Source organism: Bombus vancouverensis, chromosome 8 (genome assembly GCF_051014615.1).
Source record: "Bombus vancouverensis nearcticus chromosome 8, iyBomVanc1_principal, whole genome shotgun sequence".
Lineage (NCBI taxonomy): Eukaryota > Metazoa > Arthropoda > Insecta > Hymenoptera > Apidae > Bombus > Bombus vancouverensis.
Genome location: NC_134918.1, coordinates 18255057 through 18280194, shown reverse-complemented (window position 1 = coordinate 18280194; position 25138 = coordinate 18255057). Strand labels below are relative to the sequence as shown.

At 27.8% G+C, this 25138-nt stretch overlaps 5 protein-coding genes across 21 annotated transcripts; 3 read left to right on the top strand and 2 right to left on the bottom strand.

The window, feature by feature from the left end:
- Positions 1 to 48: 48 nt before the first annotated feature.
- On the top strand, positions 49 to 9774 carry LOC117159549 (ras-like GTP-binding protein RhoL). Of its 6 annotated transcripts, XM_076620971.1 has the most exons (8): positions 51 to 201; positions 290 to 412; positions 2628 to 2865; positions 6363 to 6529; positions 8036 to 8165; positions 8312 to 8426; positions 8536 to 8653; positions 9295 to 9774. In XM_076620971.1, the coding sequence occupies exons 4-8, from the start codon at positions 6511 to 6513 to the stop codon at positions 9492 to 9494; spliced, it is 582 nt and encodes a 193-aa protein (XP_076477086.1). In that variant the 5' UTR covers positions 51 to 201; positions 290 to 412; positions 2628 to 2865; positions 6363 to 6510; the 3' UTR covers positions 9495 to 9774. The 6 variants fall into 6 exon arrangements, with proteins under 6 accessions (XP_076477087.1, XP_076477084.1, XP_076477086.1 ...); XM_076620972.1 differs by lacking the exon at positions 2628 to 2865 and having other exon boundaries at positions 49 to 201; positions 276 to 370; XM_076620969.1 differs by lacking the exon at positions 2628 to 2865 and having other exon boundaries at positions 49 to 201; positions 276 to 412.
- Positions 9775 to 9908: 134 nt separating this feature from the next.
- Cbp20 (cap binding protein 20) lies at positions 9909 to 14605 on the bottom strand. 5 transcript variants are annotated; one of them, XM_033339491.2, is made up of 4 exons: positions 11610 to 11750; positions 11336 to 11389; positions 10284 to 10604; positions 9909 to 10197 (listed from the first exon to the last, which is right to left on the bottom strand). In XM_033339491.2, the coding sequence occupies exons 1-4, from the start codon at positions 11682 to 11684 to the stop codon at positions 10093 to 10095; spliced, it is 555 nt and encodes a 184-aa protein (XP_033195382.1). In that variant the 5' UTR covers positions 11685 to 11750; the 3' UTR covers positions 9909 to 10092. The 5 variants fall into 5 exon arrangements, with proteins under 5 accessions (XP_033195382.1, XP_033195383.1, XP_076477089.1 ...); XM_033339492.2 differs by having other exon boundaries at positions 11357 to 11389; XM_076620974.1 differs by lacking the exons at positions 11336 to 11389; positions 11610 to 11750 and adding an exon at positions 14576 to 14605.
- LOC117159544 (uncharacterized) lies at positions 12039 to 13610 on the top strand. The gene is made up of 2 exons (XM_033339474.2): positions 12039 to 13078; positions 13154 to 13610. Exons 1-2 carry the CDS (start codon positions 12361 to 12363, stop codon positions 13543 to 13545), a joined length of 1110 nt encoding a protein of 369 aa, XP_033195365.1. The 5' UTR covers positions 12039 to 12360; the 3' UTR covers positions 13546 to 13610.
- Positions 14606 to 14764: 159 nt separating the features above from the next.
- Positions 14765 to 16633, top strand: SmB (small ribonucleoprotein particle protein SmB). Of its 2 annotated transcripts, none has more exons than XM_033339484.2 (3): positions 14765 to 15054; positions 15783 to 16317; positions 16456 to 16633. In XM_033339484.2, exons 1-3 carry the CDS (start codon positions 15052 to 15054, stop codon positions 16569 to 16571), a joined length of 654 nt encoding a protein of 217 aa, XP_033195375.1. In that variant the 5' UTR covers positions 14765 to 15051; the 3' UTR covers positions 16572 to 16633. The 2 variants fall into 2 exon arrangements, with proteins under 2 accessions (XP_033195375.1, XP_033195374.1); XM_033339483.2 differs by lacking the exon at positions 14765 to 15054 and adding an exon at positions 15265 to 15589.
- Positions 16634 to 16881: 248 nt separating this feature from the next.
- LOC117159541 (uncharacterized) lies at positions 16882 to 25094 on the bottom strand. Of its 7 annotated transcripts, XM_076620962.1 has the most exons (14): positions 24890 to 25094; positions 23913 to 24087; positions 23475 to 23653; positions 23200 to 23309; positions 22996 to 23121; positions 22730 to 22895; positions 22403 to 22648; positions 22183 to 22323; positions 21968 to 22104; positions 20768 to 20899; positions 20509 to 20682; positions 19314 to 19546; positions 18788 to 18901; positions 16882 to 17635 (listed from the first exon to the last, which is right to left on the bottom strand). In XM_076620962.1, exons 1-13 carry the CDS (start codon positions 24951 to 24953, stop codon positions 18829 to 18831), a joined length of 1956 nt encoding a protein of 651 aa, XP_076477077.1. In that variant the 5' UTR covers positions 24954 to 25094; the 3' UTR covers positions 16882 to 17635; positions 18788 to 18828. The 7 variants fall into 7 exon arrangements, with proteins under 7 accessions (XP_076477077.1, XP_033195353.2, XP_033195355.2 ...); XM_033339462.2 differs by lacking the exon at positions 18788 to 18901; XM_033339464.2 differs by lacking the exon at positions 18788 to 18901 and having other exon boundaries at positions 19314 to 19513.
- Between the last annotated feature and the right edge of the window lie 44 nt (positions 25095 to 25138).

Here is a 25138-nt window from a genome sequence, read left to right as displayed (position 1 = left end):
CTAATAACTTGTGAAGTAACATTTCACTAATAATATCAATGGAATAGTGGTAGAGGGCTCTGATTCGATTAAAAAATCGAATTGGAAGCTCGAGGGTTTTGTACTGCATGTTTCTATTTTCCTAAGCGTTGCGTGTAGTGTAATTGACGACGTCTCAGTGAACGTTTACTCGTAAAACGCGTTGGCGGTGTTTCGTAGTCGGTAAGTAGTCGCCGAGTAGTCGTCGCGCAAACTGCATTCATCGAGCTTTTCCGTTATACTCCTTGTAATTTCAGAGAACTTCAATTAGTTTCAGTGTTAAAAACCATACAACAAGAAAGAAATTATTCTTTATCCAATTAAATTCTTATTAAGAAACATGTACCTCAAGGTTGGTCAATTGCAGTTTTTATCAAAATCTTTCTAATTCGAGGTGAGTCATTGATAATACTTTATACACCGATGTTTAACACTGATGATTTAATAGCAATGAGAGACAGGTTGAAATTGCGAAGTTATCAGTAACATCATATTCTTCATTTTAAGAAAGGAATTTTTTAGTAGGAAATTGGTAAATATTGTTTGATATTGTTTTTTTAGAGAAAATTTATTTTAATGGTAGTTTTGGACAAGCGTGTAGAAGAGTGGAACAGGTGCAAGAAAAAAGCCACATTGTAAACCCTCTTCTATCAGTAACAATATTAATATTGTTTTTCACTGTGTGCATTATCAGAGAGCATTCTTATATGTACAGTATACAATTTTTAAATATCTATAAATTTGATAACAAAACAAATAAAATTTTACGAATTACAATTTACATATTTCAATTTATATTCAATCATTCAATAGTCATATTTTGTATAAAATTTAATTAAAAAGAGAGTGATCGATTATCTTAATATTTAATGAATTCTGTTATAAATCATATTTATCAAATATTTTTAATATTATCTATTAACCACAAACTATTAAAGTATTACTATTAAACTACAAGCTATTACTTGTCAATTCACTAATATTATTAGTTAGTACATTATTGTACAGGAAGACTCGGATATTTGAAGACCGATTGTATGTATACATACGTATGTATACATACATATATGTTCAAGTAGAAAATAGGATAAATAGGATTTATTCTGTTTTAGTTTTTTTATAATTTTTATTTAACTTATCGTAACATAATACATAAACAAGATAATAGATCATTTCTTGGGAATTTAATTAATTTCTTTGATTTTTATTTGGCGTAATCATGTAATTGGAATTTCCTATGTGCGATGTGGCGTGTGATCACATTTGATCGCGTAACTGATAATGTTATCGCTCGTTATCAGCATGAGAAATCGACACACTTACCACTTTCGTTTCTATCGTATATTGGCGAAATATTAAATATTAAATATGTGTATAATTGTATGATAATTAAATGTATATATTGTAAGTTATTGTTTCCCCGATGAGGTTACAGGGCTCACGTTATCTTATCTCACACACTATATCAAAAACCATCTTTTTTACATTAACTTAACAACTAACTTACACCTATGGTATTATTGTCTAACTACTTACATTTATCTACACACATGTACAGATTGAGTCCTCCCGTCACATTCTACTCCTGTATGCGTGTACTGAGTATATAATTGTATAATAATTAAATATATTAAACATACAATTGACAATATCGTATATTGAATACAAAATTGTGTATAAATAGCGTGTATAAATAGTCTTTTCAATAAAAGAAACAACACACTTTAATATAGTGTATTGCAAATTTCGAACTTATACCAAGTGATTGTTAGTGGTCATGGGAACAAGTTCATTATGTATTTATAGATTTAAAACAAATTTCATGCTCAGGGCTCACTTCATAGGATTCAATATAATGGTTTAATGATTGTATTTGTCAGGTGTGAATCTTCACAAGGTGGATTCGAACCGCGAATCAAGTATTTGCAAGTTTCGAAAATCTATTTCTAACTACTTGGACGTTTCAACGTATCTGATTAATCACTTGCAGATAACAATCGAGTAACAATCGGCATTATCGTTTCAGTGAATTCTTTTAGCAAACTTAAAAAATTAATTTTGCTAGAATTATAGGTGATAAACGGGATTGCTATAAATTTCATTTAAATGGCTGCACTTGTATGTAACTATTTCAGAACGATTGCCGAGAAAACTGATTTTAAGGGAATAGAGAATTTCTGATAGGTTGCCCGTAAAGTTTCAAATTTCTATTCTAGCAAATTATGTTCGATTCTATTTGAGATTGCCCTTTTTCTTTGCCAAAGCATTCGTGAAAGATTCGAATCTATGTTAGACGATGTTTAAACGTTCAAACTTGAGTGCATCATTAATTGCGAGCAATTTGTAGGAAGGCAGGTTTCATGCGATTACTTTATTATGCGAACTATACATATTCACGAGAATACGTAGTACGAAACAGGATGAGAAATGATAATCTACCAGGAAATGACACTATTTCATTTTGCTACAGGAAAAACAACAATTTCAAGTTCTTAGAAAAACCATTACAGTTTTTATGATAACTGATTAAACGATTAACGACGTAATAATGAAATTAAAATTAGAAATTTTTGGTTTAGAAACGTGAAATAATGGAAAATATTTTCTAGATAAAAGTCTATCTTCAATTGGAATGAGGTTGTAAAGATAACTACTCAATGTACGTGATAATTAGAATGTCGACCAAGTCACGTAAGAAACGATGTTTTGTAGTTTTTAATTATGTGCTCTTGAAGGCCTAACGCGAACACGCAGGTTCATGAACAGATTATGTCATCACTACCATATTTGCGTGTCTGCAACCTATTTACATACATAAAAAGTCTTACCTCATTGTGTGAGAGAAAGGTAAATATTGCGAATCTTTGAAACACATTTTATTATTATATATCTATACATAGATACACGTATATGCATACAAAAAGAACAAGAAACATTTTACATAATTCTAATTCTATATATCGGGCATTAGAGAAATAAATTTTTAAGTTTAAATAATTATTCAAATAAAATTTTGATTTCATTTGTTATTTGCTTAGTTAATTTATCTCAATTTATCCTGCTTTATCTTAAGTAAGATAGTATTTGAGTAATAATGTATTTCTTAACTTCCGCATTATGCGATTCGATGAAATGTTTCAGTTGAAATGAAATGAAATGTTTCCAAGGCAAATATTTCATTGTAAATGTATTTCTTATGCACGAAAAACATTTGTCTCTTATCTTCTATCTTCTATTATTATTTGAAATAATCTAATATTTCTTGAGTAAATTATTTGAAACTAATCTATTTCTCAAATGAAATGTTGGAAATAATTTGCAAATAACTTTATTGTCAAACAAATTTCTTTGTCACTTTATTTGGTCTAATTATTTGACTTGCTCGTTTATTATGTTCATTTCAAGTAAAAACTGTTCAATCCTGCATTCAAACATCTTCATGTGATTACATATGTGTATTTGCATATTGTATTTATGTAGAACGGCTATAAAAAGCATGTATTTTTCAATGAAACATTTCACTACCAAATTACACGCACGCACACGCATATATGAAGTCATATGAAAATACATACTACTACATGATATGCAATTTAATATATTTAGACCTAATTAATCAGTATATAGTAAATGCTACAATAAATATAACAATGCACAAATGCTTTTTGTAGCCACTGTGTATGAAAATCAAAAGTGTGTTTACATGTATATAGGGAAATATCTCGTTACTTTGTCCACTTTCAAATATATAGTGTTTTGTTTCTTTTTTGAATTGTATTCAATATACATACTTTACTAGTTTGAAAGAAAACAGAAAGAGTTGCCAGAAACTTGTTTTTATTTATTTATTTACTAATTTATTTCATTCCTCTTTGTCAGTAAAAATTATATTAAAATAAATTCACGTTAGAATATCTTTGTGTTTTTCTAAAATGCGGTGAAACATAATCTACTGTTTAAAGTGAAACATTGCATTATAACGTAAATGTTCTTGCTTATAGCTCATAGATTACGACATAGAGTTGCTCTTTATGGATACATTGCCGCACTATAGGCACCTAGGCACAGTGATGAAAACAAGTATTGTTCGCACAGATCAGCTTGATGAAGACAAGTCGAAAATGTAGAACCAAATTGTTTCATAGGGTGCTCGTTTTCTTTCGTTTCTGAGAAAAATTCGTTTCTGAGAAAATGAAATTTGAAAATTGATCAAGTACGCGTGTGCCAGGCTTATTCTTCTAAAAATGTTCTACATTTTTCACTTATTTCCGCGTGTGGAATAACCTGCTGCTGTGCTATCCAACTCGTGCCCTGTTGGTAATTAGACCAATTCACATATGCTAGGCAAATTTTCAAATTCGATTTCCTCGAAAACAAGGCCTCAAATGAAAAGAATTTATTCTGCTACACACTTTTAAGGTGCTTGTTAAAGATCAGAATTGGACATTTACTTGAGTTCTTTCGAATAAATATTTCTTTACAACAATTATCAGGATAAATTCAGACAAATTTTAGAGAAAAATTTTATATAAATATTTTATTTACATACTCATAACAAATTGTCCCCTCTATTTATTCGAATAATTCGTTATTATTTATTTGAATAATGATTGCAAAATTATTCGAATAATAATTAGTTGTTCCCGTTTCTTAATTTTGTAAGAGTATCCTTATACGATTTTTTACGATTAATTTATCAATGAGCGATTGATCTTTACTTTATGATCTCGGCTTTCGAGAGAGATAATTGTTAAATACAATATAATAACAATTGGACAATAAAACGTGAAAACATATTTTACGTAGTTCGGTATAGTTCACATATTTTTACTTGGTTCATTTGTGATAGAAATCCAGATAAATAAATTTCAATACAAATAATTTCTTATTCAATGGAATATTTAACATTACGATTAACGACGAACATAGCCTTATTCTTTATTTTTACCCATTATCCGAATTAATATTACTGAAACAAAATTTTGCACAATTCTGTTAAAGATTATACTACAGGATTTCCAAAATTAACGACAAGTTCGAATGCGGAAGGAAGGGCGTGGTTATATGGAATTATTTCATGCGTCGTATGTTGGAGGCACACCCTCGATCTACCTACGCGTACTACCCACCTTTTTGTCTCACTGTAATTTTCTCATATTTCGCATATTATCGACCTGTTCTTCTCTTACGTCGTATAAACATAACCACCGTACAGATTTTATTCTTTTTTACCATTTAAAGCGCATAATAATTTATCATTAGAACAATCAATTTCTAGTATATGCTTAAATATACTATAATTTACTTTATATTTAAATTTTTATACTTTATATTTAATTTATAATTCACAAATATCGAGGAGAAAAATTCTCAAACTGTTGGAGTTGATACATCTATCTTTCTTTATATTTTTTATTTTTCTAAAGTAGGTTCTTAACAATTTTGTATTTCCTTGTATTTTCTAAGAACTTGTGAAAGATTCGATAATTTTACGTTTTTAACCTTTTCGATTTTATGTAACGTAACATTGTACTTTGATAGATTATTATATAAAGTACACGATAGAAATTGGTGACGGTTTCCCACTTTCTCTGTGAAAGATGTAAAGTACTGATATAACTAAGAGGAAAGTGTGATGATCTCAGTTTCATAGGGTCGAGTGGTTTCACAAATTAGGAAACATAATTCCATCGTTTCAATTTAAACAATTATTCATCGTCGTGTTACAATGAATCAGACGGAAAGTATTCTGTGGTTACCATTTCAACCGCATTGATATCAACGCTGATTAAAATTACTTTGAAATGTCATTATAGTATCCAACGTAGGTACTATGACCTTAGAGAAAGTCTTTCTTTTATTTTACAAGCTTGTATTTTAACTTCATAAAAGATATAGAAACCAAAATCACTCAAGACTCGAAGGGCAAATGGAGGGGAGGTATCAATAAATAATAATACAATAATATTTCGACTAAATAATAGTTCGCAAAAAATCAAAATAGATTTAAAATTAATTGAAAATTAGGAACATCTATGTATATAAATATATCTACCTGTTATTTTTCATATTTCATCAAATATAATATTTGATTGAAATTATTAATGGCAAAAAACTATGAATTAAAAGAAGAACAAAAGAGGATAGATTTCATTTATTTTGCGAAATTAATGTAAATTAATGTAAAGGATCCTTAATTTTGTTAGTGTATAGCGTATTAAAAGAACATTTATAACGTTTAAGTGGAAATATGTACTTTTACTTAATTATACATCTCAGATCAATGTACGCATATCATTAAGCTTTATTGATATGAATTATCAATTTCTTTCATTTTTCTACAGCTGAATAATGTGGCGGATAATGGAATTGGCCGGATGACAAAAGATAACTTGCAACGTTGACTACTGATAAAAACGGCCCCAAATTAAGCGGCAAGTCGACAACGAAATTGTAGTAGACTCACAGGGATTGAATTTATTTCTGTACGCGATGTGCAATAACAATAAGGGTAACTAACAAACAGAACATCCTATTTAAATCTATAAGACGATTTTTTATATTGCAGACATTTAATTTAATTCGGTTTAAGAAAACTAAAAACTTATGGAGAATTCAAATATTTTCAAATATTACGTGAGTGAAGATTGAAAATACGTATGTACATATTAATATAACTATCAACAGGCGGTAAGAAAAATTATGACAATGGAAAAAATGCTCGTTCCTAACTCTTTTTTAGTAAAAAGATAAACTGTATTTTGATGCATTTTTTTAATTAGAAGCTAGAAGTAAAAAATGTAGAACAAAATTTTTTCATTTAAGACTTCGTTTTCAAGAAAGTAAAATTTAAACGTTTTTAATCTATTATTATATAGCCTAATTTTAAATTTATTTAATTGACCAAAGAAGGGACAAAACATCAATTGAAATACATTATTTACCATATAATAATTGACATTACATATTTAAAACATTTTTCTTAAAAATTATTATTCGAAATAAATGATATCTTAAAATTTTGAATTAGACCAATTAAAGGATTAATTTAAATGAAACTACTTTATTGAGAAAGAAATATGTAACTAAATAATTTGTTAGAACAAAAAGAATTAAGATGGGGACATATAGAACGGAAAGAAAAGGAATGACATTGATGATTCAAGATATACAGTAGCAAAGGCATGCACTTCGAAAACGCACGAACACAGCATATCTGATTCAGACGATGACTTATAGAGGACGAACCGCGGATATAGATACTTAAGTCATATGATATACAGAAGATAATAAATTTCAACAGCTTTGTAAAGAAAAATATTACTTTCGATTTTCAATAACGATATATTTCTTTACTTATATTTCACGAGACTTTAATTTATCTACTATTTATATAAAAAATCAAATTCTAGCACAAAAAATATACTATGTAAAACTAAATTAGTAAATATGTATACATATTTTATCATATACCGTACAGTTATTTATTTATAGAATAATGCAAATTAATAAATTTTTCAATGTAATCCGCATTTATAATAAATAAAAATTATAAAAAAATGTATTTTCTATTCAAGATAAGATTATATTTTGAATGTCATCAATCTTGAGTATTATACATTAACAATACATGTCATATTTGTTCAATTTTTTCATTATTATAGCAAAATGATAAAAGTGTACTACCTTTCGGTTCCAATTAATATGCGATACAGCAAGCAACGACAAGGATAGCCTTGGTATATGGTCGCCGGATGTGTTGGTTACCTTTCCAACAAAAACGGCATCAAAATTACAAACTAATTTTTTTTTAATTCTGTTTTCTAATATTTCTATCAGAGTACAAATTTAATTTCTTTATATTTAATTTGATCAACTGCATATTTTAATGTGATAAAAATGATTGAAAATTGAACAAAACAAAATGAAAAGTGGAAAAGGATCTATTAATTTTTAAAAAAATTCAATATAACTATATTCTATATAATATAGATAAAATTGTCTTTTTATTTTTCAGAAAATAAAAATACAGTCTCCAGACATAGGCCAATCAAAGTCACAACAATTGGAGATGGTACTGTAGGCAAAACATGTATGCTTATTACATATACAACAAATGAATTCCCTTCAGAATATGTGCCTACTGTGTAAGTATTAAGTTTTTAATACTTACTTGACTTAAGTATTGGGTTTCTAAATAAGTATACCTTTATATTAAAAAATTTAATAACAAAATGAAAAATTGATCCCATACTTATTTTAAGATAGAAGATGATATTTATAATGGTTTTAGCTTCGATAACTATGCAGGCGCAATATGTGTAGATGGACAAGAATTTGATATGACTTTATGGGATACTGCTGGTCAGGAAGATTATGAACGAATCAGACCTTTATCTTACCCAAATGTGAGCAAATCTTTCAACTAATTATTTATTTTATCAATATTCCCTATATACTAATTATTTTTGCTGAACATTTGTGTTATAACAATTTACTATTTCATTTCATTTTCAGACTGATTGCTTCTTGATCTGCTTTTCAGTAAATTCTCGCACTTCTTATGAAAATGTTGCAATCAAATGGCATCCAGAAATTAAACATCACTGTCCAAATACACCTATAGTGCTTGTTGGTAAATATCTTAATCATTACTAATTTATATGAAAAAGGTCTTATCTTACTTTATATCATATATTATATTTATATTTTATATTTCTTAATAGGTTTCATACCATATAAGGCTTTTGATAATTAGAAGGATAAATTTTCCATTATGCAGACAAATATATTTTTGAGATCAACATATCAATCATTTAGCGTGAATGTCCTTTCCTTTAGAGCTGCTTAAAACTCTTTTTCACACAAAATATGTTGCAAGATTAGATAATTCACAAACTCTATCATTTATATTTTAAACTCTAATATATGTACTAGGATTAAGGCTAAATTAAATTTTTTAATTAAATTTTTTTATACTTAATAGTACTGTGAACAGCACTGTTTGAGGCTTTCGAGTAAAAGACATGTTCAATTTCATTTCTATTGCAGCAAACTTCTTCACAAGGTCTAATGACACACTGAAACAGTTTCAGCATCGTTATATTCTCTGTATAAGCTAGCTGCAATACTGCTGAAACGTTGGAAAGAAATTCCAATTAGACATGGCCTTTACATGAAAGTTTCAAACAGTGTTATTCACAACAGCGTTAAGCACCAGAATCCGTGCCATGAAAGGCAAAAGTCTCCTAAACTCATTTTTTATTTTACTAATAGGTACAAAAGGGGATCTTAGAAATCAAGAAAATGTGGATACAATTACTTTCAAAGAATGCAAAAAAATGAAAAAGAAAGTAAAAGCTTATAAATATGTCGAATGTTCTGCTTTGAAATGTGAAAACTTAGAGGAAGTTTTCACTGAAGCGATTCGAGCAGTACTGAAAAAACCATCAAGCAAACTTTGTTGTTCATTTTGAAGCTTAACTTATAAAATAATATTTATAATTAATTAATAGGAAATATTGATTTATAGTAATATTAATGGATAAAAATATTAACTGTAAGATCTTTGGACCCTACAGTTTTCCTACATTTCCTCCAACATTCAAAATTTAATAAAACGATTATAAATAATACCAAACAACAAATAATTCATATTTTGTAAATATATTAATGCTGATTACAGAATCAAGTAGACTTCATTGTACATCTGTATCATAGAATACCATTAATAAAAAGGAATTTATTTCATCGATATTATTAAACAGTCCTTTGAATGAAATGAAAATGAGTTTTTTTTTGTGGACTATTTCTTATTAAAACATCCTTTTTTCTTTATCATCTAACGGTAACAAATTGGAATAGAAATAAAATTTCCACTATATTACGTATAATTTTTAAAAAATAATTTTTACTTATGTTTCATAGTTGTCCTTATTTACTATGTATGTACATTTGTTATAGTTACTATTTTATATATCATGTTATTCATCCTTAAATGCGATTAATTAAATACTAATAATTTTCTTATACATACAAAATTTAAAATTAAGAAGCAGTCATATTCATACAATTTTAACGTCCAAAAGCTCCATCAGAAAGTGGAGTTACTTTTTGTTGTATTATTTTACCATAGCCTCCTCTTCCACTATCAAAGTCTGATCTGTATTCATCTCTTACCTATAATAATATAATTTATTATATTGATAAATTTTAATGCGCTATAATTCTATAATTATATTATTATAGAAAATAAAGGTACACACTTGTCCTCCAGTTTTGCCTCTTCCATATTGCCTGCCTTCAATAAAACCAGCATCCCAATCTGTTCTAATAATTCTATCATCTAAGCGAGTACCATTAATATATCGCATACAGTTTTCAGCGTCAGCCCTTTGATAATACTCAACGAAACAAAAACCACAAGGTGTTTTTTTATATTTATCCAATCCCATGATAATTCTTCTAATATCACCACATTTTGAAAATAGTTCATATATTTGTTCCTCTGTAGTATAAAACGATAAATTTCCAACATATAAAGTTGTCGAAATTCTTAAGAGCCTATCCTGCTCAGCTCTTGAACCCTGAAAACATAAATTATTATTAAAGAGAAATTAATACTAATAAATCGTTTATTGTTATTATGATCACAATTAACATTTTTGCTATTGCTTTATGTAATTTTTGTGCCTAATATTACTATTATTATATAAATGTTCTAGGGGAAAATCAAATAACTTTACCATTATGTTAGGTAATTTAATCTAAATCAAAAGGGTCATACATACTATGGGTCTAGATTCATATGTTTTTGAGATAATCATTGTTTACTTTACTCAAGTAGCACACAAAATGGGAGTTGAAAGTAAATAACAGACTGTTTAACACATTCTACGTAGAAGAATTTCTATGGTTCCTACATTCTATATCGAAAAAAATTGGAAACAATTTTATCACTTTGGTTTGAAAAATATCGAAAGAAATATAACGTTGACACATGTACTGATATCATTACAGAAGTGTTTCCTTCTCCTTGATACTCAATGTAATTCTATATTTCAAATTGTTCATTTCAATTCGGCGATTTAATTTCTATTTACAATGCCTCTTATATTTTTAAATGTAAACTATGCAGATATCTAGATTTTGTTCACTTTGAACTCCTTCTTTAACATATACAAGGTAAAAAAGAAAGAAACAGTAAGAAATACATAAAAAATAAAAAACTATTGCTCTATTCCAATTACGTATATGTGGAGTCTATTTTTTCAAATAAATCAAAATCCAGTAGAGCAGGATCCATAGTGTGTATGACCTTTTTGATTTCCAAACATACTGATGAAGTTATTCCATTTCCTCTTGGGACACCCTGTATGGCAAAATAGATGTAAAGCATTACAATTTGAAATAAATAATATTATAAATATAAGATACTATAGTAATCAATGACAAGAAATACAAATATTATAGTGAATAATTAAAGAATAAACGAATTTAAATCTCATGTAGTTTATATCTTGTGGTATTAAAATTTTCTCTTTATGAAATATTAAAATTAAAATATTTGAAGAATATGTTATAAAACTAACCTTAAAATGTTGATCGCGATATGAACTTAATTCAACGGAAGGCGAAGTTGATGGATTTAATTTTATTGTGGCCATTTTAAATTGTTATGAAACTATTTTCTTTAGTAATCTTATCACACTTAGAAATGTGAAGGCACGTAATCTCTCGACATTCAATTTTATTTAACCACACAAGGCATCATTAAACAGTCTCGAAGCAACAAAACTGTCGCCATCTATCCCCATGTAAATAATTCAATATATCGAAAATTATTTGATATTTTAAATTGTCTAATTAAAATTTAACATTAATGTTTTCAATATAATTCATAGTATCTTTACATAGGAAGCAAATCATAACAATTTCATAATCAAAAACTAAATTTATAAGCGCATTTATATATGTTTTAAAAAAGTAAATGTATTTAGTAAAAGAGGTACAATTCAAAACTAAGTTTGGTATCATTAAATTTTGATTGCAAATTTATGATCATGTAAATATAAAATATGCATACCAATTTACAAATTCTACTAAATAATGTTTTTTGATAAACCATAATATGGTGCTAACCCTTTGTTAAGTCAAATATTTGTGACATAAATACCATGATTATGGCTTTCACATATCGCGAAAACACACACGAAGAATTATGAATTACAAATTTCCCTGAATAAACTCGATTGAATTACAAAAATTAAAATATATTAAAGAACGATAAATATATTTTTTTAAATATTTGAATTTTTTGGAAAATATTTACACGATTTTGAAATGAGTGGTAAATTACAAGCTTCTGCTAGTTCACATGAAATTGCAGTTTCTAGTTCATCAAAGGCCAGTGTTATTTCTAATCCTAAAGCTAACAATAAATGCTTTGAATTGTTCTTAAGTTGCTTTAGAATTAATTCCAAAAAGGAGTCCTTAGAAGACATTGTAAATAGTAATGCCAAAGAATATGATTATATTGTAGAGAAACTTATAGTAAAACGCGTACCTTTCATTTTCTTTTCTATGTCAGAGAACGCTTTAAAGAACAAAATTAATCCTGAAAGTAAAAGTAATTCTATTAAAGATGGCCTGCAATTGCAAACAAGATCAAATAGTACACATTCAGCTGTGTCAGAAACCCAATCGTTATTATATTATTCTAATAGATTTGATCCAAATATGATATCCTTACAAACTTCTAATAAATGTTTATACTTTGATAAAAATACATTTACGTTGAATGAGAGAAATAAAAAACATACATTATCCAATGATTACCATACTAGAATAACTGAATTGATGAATACTATGAGTAGTTTACATCCAGATTTGAAAGAACATGAAAGACCACCAAAAGATTGTTGTTCTTTAAATATGCCAAAAAACAAAAGTGTTATGTCTGCAAAAATGTCTCTTAAGGGATTAAGAAATAACATACCTCAGGAGCAAGAGATATTTAAATCACAATCTTTTATTCAAGAAGCATTTCTAAAGAAAAAAGGTTTGTAGTTTCTTTTAATAACTTTGAAAAACTTAATAATTTTATTTATTTTATTTAAATTTTGTATTCTTTCAGAGTTTAGGAATGTAGATGAAATTAAATCAAAAAATGATCAAAAAATTTATAGTTTGAATCAAATGGAATATATGAATTTGGATAATCTTCAAGCTAATTCTTCTAAAATTAAAAAGTCTAGTATCCAATCTGTTCATAAAGTTTCTTGTAACTCAGCAAATTTTGTGCAACCAATTATTGATATGAATCAAATGAATATAGAAAACAAAACAAATAATAGACGATTGCAATATAATCACCAATCTTCGATAAAGCAATCTAAAACATTATCTGAGAACATTGTAAACACTGATCCTTCAAGTACAATATTAAGGTGGAATATCATTATAAAGCATTGTAAGTCAAAAACATATTCTTCCAAAAAAATGAGAAAATATTTCAATATAAGCTAGCAGATTCAAATATGTGTACAATAAAATCAAAATTAATTTTTTGGTGTGATCAAACAATAAATTCAGCAAAATTTTTAATTTTTTATGTATATTATATAATGAAAATTGATGTTTTCTTTAAAACAATATCAAAAATATAATAAATTAAAATCTGATAAAAATAAATATTTTCTAATAAATATCTTTAAAAACTATACATTGTTTTTAAATTTTATATGAATTTAATGCTTTCTTTTTAGTTTTAATAAATTTCATATTTAAGTTGCATGATTCATTTTAAATTACATTACTACAATTACAAAACTATGTCATTAATTATCATATATGTAAGTTTAAAGCAATTTTCAATGCTGCCATAAAGTATGTATTAATCAGTATGCAGTGTATGTGCATGCGCGCGTGCGTGTGTGTGTATGTGTATAAAAAACACTTAAATAGTTACTCCAAATATGTTTAATTTTTCAAAATAGTAGGATATTTAATCCAAATTTTTAGATTTATAAATCGATATAAACTTCATAGATAAATAAATTTATAGAACAACTAAAGATTTGGAAAGTAAAATAAGATAAATATAAAAGTTCATAATTGTTTATTATAATATTAATATTTATTATGTATACATTATTTATTGTAACATCATAGCTTTATTGGTAAATAAAAATATTTTTCATATTTTTTGATATTTTAATTTTGATATTTTGTTTAATAATGGCAGTATTTTATAGAGATTCAGTTAATAATTGGAATTGCAATTATATAAAATATGTTTTTTCAAAATAGAACATAATTATACATAGACAATAAAAAAACAATAAATATATTTTTAACTCCATTAAAATAAATAATTTTTCTAATTTTTAAAAATATAAATAAAACCTAACCAAATGCTTCTTATCTTTGTACAGTTCTTGTGAATTGTATCTGATTATATGTTACATTATTTTTTATTATATATACTTATCTTCCAAAGTGATTTTAAATATATGTGTTATGAAAGAAGAAATTTCCTCTCTGATGTTATCTCTACCTTGTTCACGATCATATAAACTGATCTCGGTACTCCCTAGGGAAATTTGTTCGAAAATTGAATCGTGACTGGTTGGGAGAAATCAACATGGAAGACAACAAAATTTGCGTCCTTGTGAAACAAACAGAGATGAGTAGAGTGTCTCTGTCTCTGTCTGAGACATTCATAGCATGTCACGCATGGGCAGAATGAGAATCTTCCATGTTGATTTTTCGCAGCTAATCAGGACTCAATTTTTGGATAGTTTTCTTGTTTCGATTTATGAGTATAGAAACCTACTTATATGATCATACATTAAACGCATTAAACTCTACGATAGCATCATCTGCTTATATAAAAAGGTTATGTTGTTAGAATAAACAACTTCACCTGATGTAACCGGATAGTAGCCGGCTGACATAGGTACATAGTTATAAAATAGCTAAAAGACGATAATTTGTTCCTAATTTTGTTTGGTGTTGATAAAGGCAGACAAAATGGTAAGTGAAAGAAAGATAAACTTTTCCTCCGGGTACCCAATTTTTTCAACCCGGAGGGGATCAAAAATTATTGACTTTTTTGCAATCATATAGTTTTCGACGTGTAGAATTCGAAAATACAAGTTTTATGGCGAAGAATCCACCGGTTCAAGAGTTATAACAATATAAAACTGAGCAATTTTTAAATATCTTACACGTTACTTTAATGCCATATTGCTTTTATCCATCATCTGATTGGTCCGCACAGATGAACTGAACTTCGCCGAAAAGTTTGTATACTAAGCATAGCCGGCCGCCTTACGGTGGCCGGAGAGTAAAGGATATTTCAAAGTGATCCCTAACTTAACCCAATATTCACGATTCAATATTCAAGATTCCTAAAGTTAAAACTGGCATCATTAAACTCTATTCGATAAGTACTTTCAGTAAATATAGGACTCGACCAAAAAAATTGGATACCCAGTGAAAAATAATAAATATATATACCTTTTAAAAGTGTTTGAAAATAGTGGTAACATAACCTTATCACATTATGGTAAATGTTAAACAAAAAGAAATCATAAATATTTTTTTTATAAATTATTTTTTATGAGTAATTAAACTATTGCAATATAAAGGAAAATATGATTTTTTAAAGTTGTATATTTTTTAAGTCGGATATTTTCGTTAAAACTGAGTATTCGCCTTGTACATATTTAACTGTAAAAGTTAAAACAATTTTTTTTCAGACGATTGGTAAAAATAATAAGATGCTGCAGCATATCAATTACAGAGTCAGAATTATTTTGCAAGACTCAAGGACATTCATAGGCACATTTAAAGCCTTCGATAAACATATGAACCTTATACTTGGTGATTGTGAAGAGTTTCGTAAGATTAAACCAAAAAATACAAAGCAACCTGAGAGAGAAGATAAACGGGTATTGGGCTTTGTACTCTTAAGAGGAGAAAACATTGTTTCTCTGACTGTGGAAGGTCCTCCACCTCCAGAAGAAGGATTACCCAGAGTACCAATTCCTGGGGCAGCACCTGGACCTGGAATGGGTCGTGCTGCGGGGCGTGGCATGCCTGCTAATGTTGCTGGAGTACCTGCTGGTTTACAAGGTCCTGTTAGAGGTGTCGGAGGTCCTTCACAACAAATAATGACACCAGGAGGTAGAGGTCAAGTTTCTGCTCCACCGCAGATGCATCCAGGTGGTCCTCCACGTATGCCAGTTGGAGGTCCTCCACCTGGAATGATGGGTCCACCACCAGGCATGATGGGTGGGTGATATTTTACAGATTTTAGTTGTCTTCTTTTAAACTGTTAGTAGAGATTTGCAACAACTTTATGAAATCTAAGAGTTGTTTTGATTTTAAATTATTAGTGTTAAAGTTTGAAATTTGGTTGCTTGGTTATAGGAATGCCACCAGGAATGCCACCCATGGGACGTGGAGGTCCACCAATGGGACCACCAGGAATGAGAGGTCCACCTCCAGGTATGATGCGTGGTGGACCACCCCCTCGTCCATATTAGTACTTTTTAACATAATACAATATTGTAACTGGTGATAATAAAGGTCTCTTTTATAATGTTAATATCTTTTCCATTCATGTAACTTTGATTACCAGTTATAAAGAACTTATGTAAGATAAAGATAAGTATTTTGTATAAATCTGAATACATACTTCTCAGATATTTTAATAGAAGAAAAAAATGCGTAATTGTAAAATTGAAGTATATGTACTCAAAAATTAATTGAAAAAAAAAAGAAAAAATTATATAAGAAATATTAAAATAGTGATACAAGCATACATGTAACAGACAATAAAATGAGAGACGAATATTGTATGGTTTTTTAATTGTTTAATTTTTATGAAATAACAAATCACGGATAATAAAGGCATGAAAAGCTGATTCTCTATATAAATTTTTATTACACGCTTCAACCATTCCATCAAAAAGCCAGTTGATAATAAATTAGAAATACTATCGAAATATTAAAATTTCCCAATTAAAAACAGATTATTAACTGAATTAAAACTTATAAAAGTGTATTCTTTATTTTTTTGCACAGATTTAATACTTTCAATACCAATATTAGTCTTGGAATAGCCGAGTTCTAAAGTTACATATATGTATATATACAACAACATTAAATGAACATTTTGATTTTTTGAAAGACAAGATACAGTTCTGTGCCTTGTCTGTACTTATCTGTATATAAATTGTTCATCATTTAGAACTGTATCATCATATTTCCTTTTTTGAATTAAATGAAAGCTTTTCTTATTTTCAACAAAGTCTATATACATGTTTATCAATATTTTAAATTTCTATTTCTATGTATTAGGTTAACTTAGAGTCCTAAAATCAGAATCAATAGAACCGTTTTGGAGTTCATAAGAAACAACTATGATTTATATGTATATATATGTATATAAAGTTTGATTATCATTCTATGTACTTGGCTCTTGAAAGATTCTGTTTATATCTTACATATACATTATTTTAATGATACAAAGCGTGAGCAAGTGTCAGAATTATAAATTTCTCTATTTAACATATATATATATAATTGCGATGCGTATTCGATTTGGCTGCAACAATAAAAAATATGCAATATCAGTTTCCATGGTCACACAGATTTTACGTTAAATAAGATACTACTAACAACTTCTAAGAATCCGAATACCTTGGGCAGCTTCGGTAAGAAATTACATTAATAATTGTAAAATTAGGCTTTACGTAAATAGTACCTTAAAATGCGAGTCAGGTGCAATACTAAGTACGAATGGAATTTTCTATAGATAGATTTTTCTCTTTCAAAATATACAATTTATGTCATGTTAAATGATGTTAAAGGACTTGTTTCTGAAATCATATTGTTTTCCATTTTCGTAATTTTTAATATGGAATGGCATAACATGATCTAATGAATGTATTTTTTTATTTATACAGAACTTAAGTTTAACAGTACGGATATGAAAACTTGCATTGTTTGATATATTTAATATAATTTGTTATTTTGTGTACAAAATTTGTTACGACACAAAAAGTATTATTTTTAGATCCAATAAAGTACGATTATCATTAGTAGGTTTCTTTCCTATTAAATGTTTAATTGCCAGTGACTTACAAATTTGGCACATACCAAATGTAAATTAATTATACTGTATTATAGGTATCTGAAGAATTGTACTGTTCTTCATGTTTCATACAAACATTAATTGTATAAATTAACTCTCCGACAAAAGGCTTATTTCTTTAAAAAGATTAAAATTTCGTTAAATGTTAAATGCACAGGAATATATATATATATATATATATACACACACACAGGCATATATATTTATATATATATATATATATATATTCCTCTTTTTCATATTTATTTAGTACTCTTTCTTGTTAAAATTTTTTTACTTTAATAATGCACATTAGAAACATTTTTTTTAAATTATATAATTTTATATCAAGTATTAAATATTTTTAAAATAGTTGCAATTCTACTTATCATGTTTTATCATCATGTTTATTTAAAGACAATGTGCATTAAATAAGTATGGAAAATTATGAAATACTATTCATGAGATCAGATACAAAAACTTGGGATTTAGAAAATGATTTAAGCAATGTAATAAATCATTTAAATCATAAAAAAAATATACAAACGACACTTCGTAATCTTGTACAAAAGTAAAATTAATACTAAAACACGAAAGCCATCAAATAGGATTTCATCAATTTACCTTATGTATTTATATTGTAGTTTGAATTTGAAAATATTTGTTTACTTTTTGAATGTTCGGAGGATCCATATATAATTCGTTAAATAAAAATTTGCATTTGCATATATATCTTTACTTTCCTTAAATAGAAAAATATGAATTAATCGTAGCAGAAACGATAAAAAATATGGAATACGCTTCATAAAATAGGTTTAAAAAATTAAAAGTTTTATAGTACAAAATAAAATAATTTTCTTCTTTTCTTTTTTAAATCACCAATAGCAAAATATTTTAATTTGTTATGCATGCGCTTAATTTTATTCATTTATGTCATGAAAAGTTTGTAAATAGTGTTTAATTCGACTCAAGAAGCGTATATTTTTGGGTATATTTCAATCTGCAAAATATTTTGCACATAAAACATATTATTAATTTACAATGAACAATTTACAAAAATTTTTAAAGTAATTATAAAGTTAGTTGTCGGTATTACATGCGCTTTTTAACACAACAATTTCGTAGTACATTTCGATAGTTTCAGACTGACCTGTGTTTCTCATCTTTAACAGTAGCAATTACAGCATCGGTTTTTAAAACTAGCTCTTTATCCTGTACATGTAAATCACTGTTACTTGGTTCCTTTGAAAGAAGAGCATTAGTATTTTGTATCACAGTCTTAGATTCAGAGGTAAGAACATGAGATGATTCAAGAAGATGAGAGAGTGCTTTATTTTTTTCCAAAACATCCTGCCGAAGATTGAACATAATAGTATTACCAGACTGAAAAAAATTTTTTTTAATGTATACTTTTATCATTTTGCAAAAGTATCATACTACTTATAGAAGGTATAGACATGTTGATGGTACAATTGGTTATGCATTCTGTGCAAGTATAAAATAAAATCTTTTATTCTAGATATTATTTTCTAAAAATTATTAAATATTACATGAGAGATCGATTTCTAACTACATTAATGATTTATTAAATTCTTCAAGAAAAAAATTATTATAAATGGTTTATTACCAGATGCAATTTGTAACTACTAAATAATAAATCTATGAACTCTGGTCAACAACTTTTTTGTCTCTTATTTTTGTGTTTGTTGTAAAATGTTAAATAATTTTTTAATGTCATAATTATAATTATGCATTACAATGATAATTATAATATGTAAAATCCAAGGAAAATGTTTCGTTAAGTATATGTAAACTTGATTATTGCTCAAAAATTGATATTTTTAAACATTTACTAAAACGAGAACTATACTATATACTATATTTTCAATTTATTTTTTTTATAGAAAATCATTCCATATTTGTTCATGTCATCTTTATGGTGACATTCTATGCATCAATCATAGGATAGATGTATAATTAATAAATTGTCATTTGTTCCAGAAAACGTGTAAACATTAATGAAAATAAGTAAATATACAGTGGAACTTCGTTTATATGAACGAAATTTTAATAGTGCCTGGTTATCTGAACTTTAGCTGAGTTCCTATTGGCTGAAGTACATAAACAGTAGGGGCGCGCATTATGTGACACACTCTCATTCTTCGCAATCGATACAAGTTTGCAACATTATTATATATTTAAGAGCAATTGTTTCGAGTTCTTATTAATTAAACGAAAAACAACAATAGATAATGTCTTGCCCTTAGACAAATTCATGTAAACGAAGTTCTAGTGTACATATTATACTTATAGGTTTGTAAATAATAAAAATATGTAATTATTACCTTTACATTAGATGTTATAGATTCTGTATGAGATGAGTTTGTTGTGGATAGCATAGTTAGACCTTGATCTCCATTATTCAATGTAACATGGCGCTGAACCACATTAATAGGAGCATTGTGTTGACTCGTGACACACAAACTTTTTCCACCCATTATTACTTTCCCTAATACTTCCTATAATATATAAATTATATAGTGTGTTTACATTTAGAATAAAATGCACGATAATTATTACTCTACAGATAAACTATTACTATACCTTGCCTGCTTGAGAGAGAGTAACACCTTTGGTTTGACCCTTTTGTATAACAATCACGTTTGTTTTAGATCCTAATTTTGTATCAGGGTGGTGAGATATATTTACAGTTTTATTAGAATTTAGTGTAACACCCTAGAACATTACATATTTGTCATATATTTTTGTATCCAATTTTTAAATCTAATTTACATTATATCTTTATATTTAATTTTAATATCTTTATAATCCATTTCATTGTATAGGGTGTTTGAGAAGGATTTGTCATATATGTCATCACAACAGTGATATTCTATACTTACGAGTCGGCGAAGATCTGTAAAAAAGAATTGCCGCAAAATTGACCTTGATCAGAAAATTGATTTTGATCAAATTTCCAAACGAGTGTAATCATTTTTCTTTTTTTTTTTTGCTCCTTTCGCCAATGAACGCGAGATTGAACGAACTGTTTTCCGATGTTTAGTAGTATGATGTAATGCTATTTTTTGATGATCTAATCATACGAAATCGCATCGATCTGGAATCTCTCGTGCACGTAGTGATCTTCCATTATTTTTCGCTGAATTACACTATATTTCGTCAATAGCACGCAATGTTTCTCTTATAATGCACCACATTTTCCTCTTCACTCTTAGATAATAAAAACAGACTGAAGCCTCACTGATTTTGAAATCGCAGAGCGTGCACTCGTATTTCGTACAAATATTGGGAAGAGAAAGAGAGAAAGAAAGAAAGGAAAGAAGACGCAAACTCATTGCTACAGGGGTATCTATGCGTGAAAGCAATCTGTTAAAGATAACAACTAGCTATTTATGTCGTGTATCCTCCAAATATAAAGAAAGAAAGAAAAAAAGAAAGAAAGAAAGGTATGAGATAAATAATAGTGTATCCGGGATATCTACTGGGGTACATACAATAATAATTGTTATATAAAATAATATATAGGCAGATTATAAATAAAGTGAGTTTGAAAATTAACGAAACTTTAGTATTTCCAATTTGTTCCTTTGGGACTTTTTATCATTACAATGAGTAGAATTAGCCTTGAATTTCTCGGTAAACATCAATTTTGTGGCAATTTTTCTGTATAGATCTCCATCGATCCAGAGGTGTAATAAGTGCAGAGAAGTAGTACAACGCTGTGGTGATCGCGAAAAATCATTTTCGAACACCCTGTAACACTTATCTTTAAAATCATACCACCTTGGCAGTGGTTTGATTGTTGAGCGTTGAAGATAATTTTTTACAAGTTAATGTTGTTATTTGCTTAGCTTGAGGTGGCCCTGGTCCATTAGATACTGTTGTAACAGGACAAACAGCCATCAGTCGATGTGAATTACCTAATGATGATCGTGAAAAAATGAATTAAATTATTGTAATTTCTGAATTCGACCATGATTAATTTTGATAATACTTGCTGGAGGTAATAGTTTTAGGTATTGGAGGTTTTATGTTAGAATGTATTACTGGCACAACGCACTTTGTGCTGCTTGTAACTGAATTTGAATTTTCTGAACTTGATGGTTTTTGTAAAGTGTGAGATACGGATACTTTTGAACCTGAAGTAGTATCAAAAATTAATCCAATTAGGCTCAATTAAACAATGTATTGTATATTCTCAGATAAATGTATCCATACTTAAACTATCTTGTGTAGATACATCTTGAACATCAGGCTGAAATTTATTTCCTGTTGTACATGACACATTACCGGACACCAGAATTGCAGATCCGATTTTTGTATTAAGCTTATTTTGCGTTGTAATTACTCTTCCTTTAGCTTTTGTAATATTTGTACCTACTGGGATTACTGTATTCACAAAATTACCAGGTGGAATTACTGAATGGTTACTGGCACTTTCTTGTACTACTGATTCCTTAGATTCTGAATTTGACATAATGAATTAAAAAAAAATTGTATATCACTTAACCATACCATCAATACACTATAATTAAGGACAATCACCTGTAATATTTTCTCCACAATTAATATTTAATGGTATTATAGTGACATTTTGATGCTGTAACGAATTTGTAGATATTCGTGACAAATGAATAGTATTTTCTAGCGATCCTTTATCAGCAGTACCATGATTAAAAGTTCCTATTGAACTTGAAGATACTACCAGAACCTACATTATATATATAATTATTAAATAGTTTAAAAAAGTTATTTTCAATTGTATTATTTTATTTTCTCTCTGTTTTTTTCTTTTTTCTTTTTTTAATTACCTTGTTTGGAGGTGCTGGTGAGAGAGGAGAAGAGGCTTTACGTTTCTCAGGTATAATACATCTTTCACTGCTATCAGAGGTATTGCTGTGATTATTAACTTCTTTATTCCTATCTGATTCAGTGACCTGTAATATATTATGTGTAATAATTAAAACAAAATTTGAATATTTTTACAATATAAATAATCATATAATTTAAATTACCTCAGTTAGAACATTTTCATCACTTAATTTATCTTCACTAGATGCAAACTCATGATTGCTAAACGAGTTTTCTTGTACTTTTACCTTCACAGGAGATTCATTTGTAATATCTATGGAAACAAATATAAAACAAGAAATGAAGTTTCTTTACATTTTGAAATGTTCAAAAATACTATTGGTTAAATCTGCTTAACTTACAGTTCTATAGCCATACATTATTTTACATAGACTAAAACCACACATTTACCAAAATAGATAATATTTTTCCTTAAAACCTTTTGCATCCTCTGCTATCTCATGAACATGAAGATTCCTTTTGTTTGCTGCTACTGTTGCAAGGGACAAGCTATTTGCTAAAGTTGTGAATGCAGATCGAGCCTTTAATCTTGGTAAAAGTGGAATAGCACGTCGTCCTTCAATAGTCCAATCAGTACCAGTATTTGGACCACTTAGCCTATATAATGACATCTTATGAAGATTCAATTGCAAAATGTTCAAACTCAACAAAATAAGTTAAATTTGAATAACAATCTTTAAAACAAAAATTGATAAGGAAACATACATTAAGAGAATTAATATGAAATTGCAAAGCAAAATCTATTTTGGGTCATTAATAGCATTCTAGAATAAAATTTTTTGGAATGATATATTATAATGAAATGTTATTTAGAGAGGAAAATCATATAATGTATCTTGTTTTAATAAATACTTACTGCTCAGCTATTGTTGCTAATTTTTCATCATTAACAGCTCTTCGTACTTCAGCACGATGTCGTTCATTAGAAATATGTAAAACTTTAGCAAGTTCTTGTAGCAATTTCTGTTTTTCACTAGTGAAAGGACCTTGAGCACGTAAGACAGACACCATATTTCCATAAGCTTCTAACTCTACATTACAAAGAAATCAACTTCAATGTATAAACATAATATATGAAGCTTAAAATAATTATATATACTTAATCAAATAATAGTATAAATATATATACACTTATACAATTATATTTTCTAATAATATAATTTTAAATAATTTGATAATTTTTTTATTCTAATTATTAAGTAATCATTTAAAATACAAGAAATATATATTTAACAGTATCTGAATTGTTTTACCCATAATATTTAGTCATAATAAAAATTTGTACAAATTTACATTACATTAGAGATACTTGCAACCAATATTTATGTTACTGATAATTATCACACAACTTTATCTAGGAAGATTTACTTAATTATTGATTTTTTTTAGTTTACAACTTATACACGCTTAAATATACATAAAGATTTCTTTCTCTGACTTAACAGAGTACAATGAGTATGAATATAATACAATGCAATACATTATTGGTTTTACAAAACAAATTATCTTATACATACAATATATACAAAAAAATTACAAACGTACTACAAAAAATAAGAAAACAATTTATGGGAATAGAGTTATATTTAATAAAATGTAAATACATTTTCAGAGAGTAGTAATAAATTTGAATACATTCATAAATAATAATGATAATCGCATATAGATCATTGGATTTCTATTTAATATGTTTCAAACATACAAGTTACGGGTGTTCTGATATTCAGTGCTTATTTTAAAATTAAAATATGTGTTTAACGCATACAATGATAATGTTACTGTAAAAAGCTAAATATTACCGAGGCAAGAAAATTATACGAAACATAACCTTACCCAAACATCGTAAACATTTTCTGCATTCATCGCGGGTCATGGTTTCGTGTCTCGTCGGCCACATGATTGCATGATTCAATCATTATAATATACACCGTAAACTGTGATAACTATTCATACACTTTTCCCACATTTTCGACGTTTCGTTGACAGTATGGTAAGTTGTAGATGAAGTTGCCGTATAATTACTTTTATTGTAACTAGTTTTTGTTGTGGGTTGGTATCACTGCAGTAGTATTGATAGTACGT